We start from the raw sequence: 8,096 nt of genomic DNA, 5'->3' as shown, positions 1-8,096 counted from the left end.
ATTGAAAATAAAGCGCCGCCTATTTTGAACGAGATTTTAGCTAGTCAACATTGGCACAATAAATAAATAATGTGATTTTCCTTTAGCTGGCAATTTAGATTCATGTCCGAGGTACTGAAGAAATATTAAATTAATTGGTGAAATAGTATTTTTTTTTTTTAAAACAAGTGATTGAAAAAGAACGAAAAGTGTTTGATTTATGTGTTATATCATTTTATAAAAGATTGTGTAATTGAAAATAAGAGAGAAAAATAAAATTTAATAGAATAAAAATTAATGGGGGCCAAACGGAGTATAAAAAGTAAGAATTCTAACGAGACAAATATATAAATATTCTTATGCAGTCAAAATTGATACACTCCAACATTGACCTTTTCGATCTATAAGGAGACATTGTGCAAAACCAAAGAAAATAGGCGAAAAACCAGATAGATGGATATCCAACTTCTTCCCTTCAACTTCACTACTTCACTATTTCTCGTATCCATCATCTTTTTGTTTGTCAAGCGATGGAAGAAATCGAATTCCCATAAAAAGAACAAAACATTACCTCCGACCCCATGGAAACTGCCTTTGATTGGAAACATGCACCAGTTGGTGGGTTCTCCCCCGCATCATGCTCTAAGAAAGTTAAGTAAGAGATATGGTCCCATCGTGCATCTGCAACTTGGTGAAGTTTCCACGATTGTCGTCTCATCCCGTGAAACTGCTAAAAATGTATTGAAGGTTCATGATCCTGCTTGTGCGGATAAGGGAGAAAATTTAGGAGTAAAGATTATGTGGTATGATTATGGTGATATCGCATTTAGTCCATATAATGAGCACTGGAGGCAAATGCGTAAAATATGCATACTGGAGCTATTAAGCGCCAAAAACGTTAGGTCGTTCGGCTCCATAAGGCTCGATGAGACTTCACAACTTATCGAATATATTCAGTCATGTTCAGGAGAACCCGTCAATCTAACTAAGAAAATATCCTCACTTATTAGTTCAATTACATGCAGAGCAGCGTTTGGTCAGGTTCTAAAAGATAAAGACACTTTGATCATGTTCATGAAGGAAGGACTAGCCCTCACGGGGGGCTTCGAATTGGCTGATTTTTTCCCCTCATCGAAGTTACTCCAGGTCATCAGTTGGAACAAAAACAGATTGTGGAAGATGCGTGGTAAACTTGATTTAATTCTTGACTCAATGATTAGCGAGCATAAACGTAACTTAGCTACAATGGGAAGGGGCAACGGGGAGTTGGGTGGGGAAGACATAGTAGATGTTCTACTCAGATTACAACAAAGCGGGGAACTAGATATTCCAATAACTAATGAGAACATCAAAGCAATCATTTTTGTAAGTATTTTAGTCATAAAATATTTCTTTCTAGTTATCTATTTTATCCAACGTTAATAAGAAATGTTATGGTTGCAGGACTTGTTTTCAGCTGGAACTGAAACTTCATCCACAACGATAGATTGGGCAATGGCACAGATGATGAGAAATCCACATGTGATGGCAAAGGCACAAGCTGAAGTAAGAAAAATTGCTAGGGGAAAGGGGACATTCGAAGAGAGTGATGTCCAGTCACTCAAATATTTGAAGTTAGTAATTAAGGAAACTTTACGGCTCAATCCTCCATTTCCATTATTTCCAAGAGCTTGCAGAGAAGAATGTGAAGTTAATGGATATACTATACCCCTTAAAGCCAAAATCTTGATTAATGTATGGGCTTTGGGAAGAGATCCAGATTATTGGGATGAACCAGAAAGCTTTAAACCAGAGAGATTTGAGAGCAAATCTATTGATTTTTTGGGAAATAACTTTGAATTTATTCCATTTGGAGCAGGAAGAAGGATTTGCCCTGGCATGAATTTTGGCTTAGCCAATGTTGAGCTTCCTTTAGCTCTACTTCTTTACCACTTTAATTGGAAACTTCCTAAAGGAATGAACCCTGATGATCTAGATATGAGTGAAGGAGAAGGAATAAGTGTACCAAGAAAAAATAACCTTTACTTAATTCCTACACCTTACGACCCTTCCATTGATGGTTAATTAATATATCAAAAGGAGGCCCTTGATGCGAACGACCGTCATAAATGAAGATACAAGTTTCGATGTATGCATATCATAATAGTCTGTATATTAACCAATTGAATAATTTCTACTAGAAAAGTAGAGAAGTTTCATTTCCTATCCTGTATTCTCTTTATTATGATCATCTTTAATTCATCCTTCTGTAAGAGAATCGATCTTTGGTAAGATGTGCAATCTCTTAGATTATAAATTTCATAGTTGTTAAAAGCAAGGTTAGTCCTCAAACTTTATGCGGAAATTCCGAAAGATCTTTATCCTTGCGTTCACCTTGCTGGAATTTTTTGGGTATTTATAGGTGTGAATTGGAAAAGTCTCCAGTCATGGTGCAATGACTAATCGTGACTCTTCAATTGCAAATTGTTTGAGAATGGATGTGACCTTTTGATATGAGGTGCAATCTACACCATTGAATATGAAATGGTGCAATCTAACGGTTAAAACTTATTTTTGTCAAATGATGCAACCATTCAAAGTAACACATGAAAATCTATAAATAGGACCTCCTAATTTGGTTTTTCTCACTTATTTATAATTCTTTTCTACTCGAAATAATGTTAAAATAATTTTCAAAATATTTTTTGAGTGTTGTATTAGATATTTCCTATTCAATATTTTTCATTCTAGAAAAGTATAGTCAAGTGTTGGTTCACCTGTTAAAATTACTATCGTATTATATTATTTTGAAAAAAGTGTTGTATCTTGAAAGACGGACATTCATTTGTTCTTGTTAGTACTAATGCAGGGTACGAAATTTGCCTTAAAGAGATTTATATTCACATATTTCGCTTCATTTTATCTCCTTCAAATTTTTGTATTTTCTATATTTGAGCAAGTCATGATTTATTCATTATTATGCACATATCATGGTTTCGATAAGTCGTTACTTTATTCTTATTTGCATGCACATATATTTTATTAGCGGAATATTAATTATGCACCAATTTATCCAACACAACTTTGAACGTAAAATTTCTTGAAGAAGGTAGATAGAAGGGTGAAAACTTTTGATCCCCTTTTGAGCAAAAAAATAAATAAATAAATAAATAAAATGAAGCTCGTAATCCTCTAAAGGATCAACTCATATTGGGTTAACTTCTACAAATGTTTCACCACCCTCATTGTAATACCTTAATTAGGAGGCGGAAAAAATGAAAGAAAAGTCAACAATGTCAAGCAAGAAATAAAATGAAAATAGAACTATAATGAAAAAAGAGGGGACTAAGGCGGTGCATTGGATTGATATAATCAATCCAATTCGCATGCACGGGTGAAGGTGGGGGGGGGGAAGAAGAAGGAAAACAAGGAAAAATTTGTTAAGTTGTTAGAAATAAGTGGTTTATACTATTAAGATTGAATTTCTCATTTTCGAAAGGTAAATAAAAGGCTACTTATTGAATAGTTATGTTCAATTTTAGAGTCATTAAATTATTAGTTTAAATTTAATTTTATTGAAAGTGAATTATTGAATTAAGTATAATAAGCTATAAGATTAAGTTAAAAAGAAAGGGGAAAAATAGTTTAAGCGATTAACTTAAAGTATAAAAAAATTAGAATTTAATATTGCCTATTTAATTATTGAAATCACTTAAAATAGTTAATTGCTAATCTAAAAAATTATATCAATTTTCAAGCAGCAACACATATATCAAGACAGCTAATCAATCGAGTTGATTTTGCGTATATAGTTCTATGAGTGGAAAAACTTACATATTTCAAGTATCAATAAATTAGTTTTACTATTAAATTATATGCAATTATTTATTCAATTATACGATTATTATGTAAGTTAACAAGTGGAATTTCAATGATTATATATGGTCCATTTGTGATTTGGTATGTGAGACATACGTGATATTGAGATCGACCATAAAAAGCACCCATGATTGTTTACTTCTTCTAGTTCACTAAACGGTCTTGACTGTGTTCGATACTACATTGAGTGATCTTGACTGGGGATGAAGGAATCTTGATCTTGTACATATAGTTCACTAAGAGTTCTTGGCTGTGTTCTAGAATTAATTATCAGAGCTCTTGAGACTTGCTTTCATTCACATAGGGGGCCAAAGGCCTATGGCAAAAGTATTTAGTCTGAGGAGCAGATTACAAATTTTAGTTACTGTGTACATTTTTTGGTGGATTTTCCATTACAATTGATGTGATGAGATTATAGTATGTATATTAACTGATGATTATATCATGACTATGAGGTTATATATTGCATGGTTATAAAGATATCTCACATCTTGACTATTATTATACGTTATTATTCATAAATATTTATAAATGAAAAAGTATAATTATCTTCAAACTTCTTCACTTACTAAGCTATCGACTCATATATTTTCCCATGATTTTTCCTACAAGTAATAGTTCGTTTTTTATAATTGGAAGAGCCTAATGATTTCCAAATGATAATCACACGACATATTGAGTGTTGGATACATATGGATGAAGCATGAAGTAAATATTCTGGCCCATCGCATTATATTTTATATAAGCATTTGCATTTTTGTAGTTACTCATAGTCAGTTTTGATAATAGATTTGACATTTATTTTGTATCTATCATCGACACACATCACATTTCGAGTCCACTAGGGTGATTCGGGATGGATCGTGTCACTCATCATATATCACTTGTTTTACTAGTTGTTTAACTTCCCTTAGACTTAATCTACAACTAGGTATCGTCCTCTTGCTGGTTTTTTCTCGATATGCACTATCAAAGGTCAAACAAGGCATCTCATACTAATTAAACGTAACATCTTTACTTATAATAATTTTTTCCCCGCTCTGACTTTTATACCATGACGTATACCCTTTAACACCATCTTGGTATTCTAGAAAAACAAAATTCCTCGACATAGGCTCGCACAACTGAAGGTGTTTAAGGTAGAGTATTCATCACACCTTCCCGACCAGACCATTGCTCACAAGGAGTGTTACCATTTAAGCACTGGATTATATCAAATTAATCAAAAAAACAATTAATCAACTTGTCATCACAATTTCACTCCAAAATGACTTGGGGATATTTGCAGGCCCGATTCTATTGCCAGGCCAGCGCCTCAGGCCCAAAATCGGAAGGGCCTCATTTTGGCCTTTTTTTTATTTTTATTTTTTAATGATGTAAAAGGAAAAAGGGATTTCCATTAGTTTTTCCCCTCCGGTTTGTCCTGCGCTGGCGACTGCTCGTCGCCTCCAATAACTCCAACCGAACGGCGACCAGGCCATGGCCTCATTTCCTTACGTGGCTTCTCTTCCTCCTCTTATAGTGAAGTGGAAGATTCTCCACGTAGGCCTTTGAAGGAGCTTTTTATAAATTGTTGTCTTTTTTCTTTTTTCTTTTTAATTGTGTTTCTCTACCTGTTAAATTGGCTTGTTCTCAACTATTGTTGAATAAGTGTGGAAGTTTTTCTATTTTAGATATCTGAGTTTGTCGTATTTTCCGATTGTAATGTTGTTACTGCTTATTTCAGAATAATAGCTTCATTTCGAGGTGAAAATTTTCAGCTCTAGATGGTTGTAGGAAACTGATCATTTTGGGTTCATTGATCTTAAGTTGTAATGTAATGAAGTTTGGATTTCATTTTTAATTAGAGAGCGCAGAAAGGAGTGGAGGGGTTAGGTTTGATTGTACAGACATTCACCCTTCGTTATTTTCCATGGAGACTGACCCTGAGTGGGATCGAAAATCTGATATGAAACCTCGTTTCTAAGCTTGTTAGGAGTAATTATAATTATGGGTTTATGAATTGGTTAGACTTGGGTGGATCTATGGTATTTAAATAACACGGGGTTGAGAGATTGGCAAACATAGGGCACGCCAGTGAGTTTTTCTTTTTCATCCTTCTGATGATCTTCTAGCTTGTAGTGCTAGCTAGTTAAGTACTAATGGTTAGGAGTTGAATATTTCAACTACAATTTATAAATACCTTCATTTTTTGCAGTCGGTTTTAGTAGCTGGTTTGAAATTTCCTACTTTGTCTCCTATTTTATGGCTTTTCCTTGTAATTTGACATTAAAAACTGACTAGATAAAAAACCATGAACTGGGGTTGATTAGCAAAAGAAATGATATTTTATGATTGATGATTTGATTACCCAGCTTTATCAGGTTCACAAGCTGAATATAATTAAAAGTGAATAGTATTTAAATAACTATTTGAAACATTATTGGTTTTGTTATTTTATAATATAAATATTTTGTATAATATATTTATTTGTTATTTTAATGTTAAGTTTTAAGTTAACAAAAGATTACATAATACATCATTGAATTTTGCATTTACGTTGATTTTAGGGGCCTAATTTAGCGCCTCGAGCCTCAACAATCACAGGACTGGCTCTGGATATTTGAACTCACCATCATACTTCTAATTTTATCAAGTCATATTTGTCCTTTCAATCACCTCAGACTCTCTTAGGCCTTGTTATGAATATTCTTTGCATATATAATCAAAAAAATTACAAAATTCAAACCCATTATTAGTTTTTAAGAACTTAATTATCTTACTTGTTTTATTTTCTACTTTCCTTTTCCAGTTCATAAAGAACATAAACATATCAACTTTCTCATTTTAAAGATAAACACAAACCTTTCTGAAAAAATCATCAAGAAAGAAAATAATTATTCCCACCTCGTGTAGGGTTACTTGCTAGACGCACAAATCAAAATGGATATACTCAAGATGACAAGTTGATTTCTAAACACTAGAAGATAAAGATAGTCTACAATGTTTCCCAAGCGTACAATTTTCACATAAAGACATGGGGCACATGTTCTTTGTCGAATAGATCTTTATTATTTAACTATAATAGCAAATCAATCATCAAGATAACTCTTAACTAATAATCATCATGTGACTCGTTATCACATGACGATGACAGATAAGTAGTAGGCACTCTAGGGTTGCCTATTCATTTTGGCATAATCTCCTCCAACAGGGCAAGGAAAAGTTCATTTTGGCTCAGCATTTTATGCACGACTTGGTGAAATTTGGCATTCTCTCATTAAGTTGTGTCCATGCAAGATGTAGCACATGGAACCTTTGGGCTCTTGTCCAAACCACTATAATAGCAAGAAGTAGTGCTAAGGCCATCTCCAATCATGCACCAAATTTTGCACTAAATCTTGCACCAAACCAAAATTCTTCTCCAACCATTACATCAAAATTTACACCAAATGAACAGTGCTTTATTATTTTATTCATTCTTTCAATTTTTGACAATATATTTATTTTAAAATATTATTTATTTATTTATTTATTGTATAACTATATAAATTACTAAATCATAACTTCATTAAACTAACAAATATATTGATTACTAAATTATCACATAAAGTTAAATTGTATAACTATATAAATTACTAAATCATAACTTCATTAAACTAACAAATATATTGATTACTAAATTATCACGTGTCATATATATTATGTTAAATTGACAAAAATAATTGATTATATTATTAATTTATGATAAAAAATTACGTTAAATTTACAAAAATAATAAACTTTAATAATATTTACATTAAATTAAATTTTAAACGTAAACTTTACGAATTTAACTTTACGTTAAATTAACAATTACGTTAATTATTATTGATTATATTATTAAAAATAATAAACTTTAATAATATAATTAATAGTGTAATTAATTAAGTAATTATTATTATTATTATCATCATTATCATTATCATTATCATTATAGAACGAAAATAACACAAATGTCCTTAATCATTATCTTTGAAAAAAGAAAAATAAGGGCAAAATGGACATTGCAGCATTTGGGGCAAAATGGTGCAACATAAATAGTGTTGCACCATATTTGGTGCAACACTATTCATTACACCATTTTTTGCACCAAAATTTGGTGCAATGGTTGGAGGAATTTTGCACCAAATTTTGGTGCAATGGGGCAATGGTTGAAGATGACCTAAGGACCTAAGTCGCAATCTTATTAGCATTGGGTTGTACTTCTTGAATCTCACTCCCCTCTCTATCAACATATG

At 32.2% G+C, this 8,096-nt stretch overlaps 1 protein-coding gene across 1 annotated transcript; it reads left to right on the top strand.

Moving 5' to 3' along the window:
* The first annotated feature begins 403 nt into the window (after positions 1 to 403).
* Positions 404 to 2,339, top strand: LOC111387990 (cytochrome P450 71D95-like). Its single transcript, XM_023012645.1, has 2 exons — positions 404 to 1,344; positions 1,423 to 2,339. Exons 1-2 carry the CDS (start codon positions 433 to 435, stop codon positions 2,041 to 2,043), a joined length of 1,533 nt encoding a protein of 510 aa, XP_022868413.1. The 5' UTR covers positions 404 to 432; the 3' UTR covers positions 2,044 to 2,339.
* Positions 2,340 to 8,096: the final 5,757 nt, after the last annotated feature.

Source organism: Olea europaea, unplaced genomic scaffold (genome assembly GCF_002742605.1).
Source record: "Olea europaea var. sylvestris unplaced genomic scaffold, O_europaea_v1 scaffold4430, whole genome shotgun sequence".
Lineage (NCBI taxonomy): Eukaryota > Viridiplantae > Streptophyta > Magnoliopsida > Lamiales > Oleaceae > Olea > Olea europaea.
This window is presented reverse-complemented; position numbering and strand designations above follow the sequence as displayed.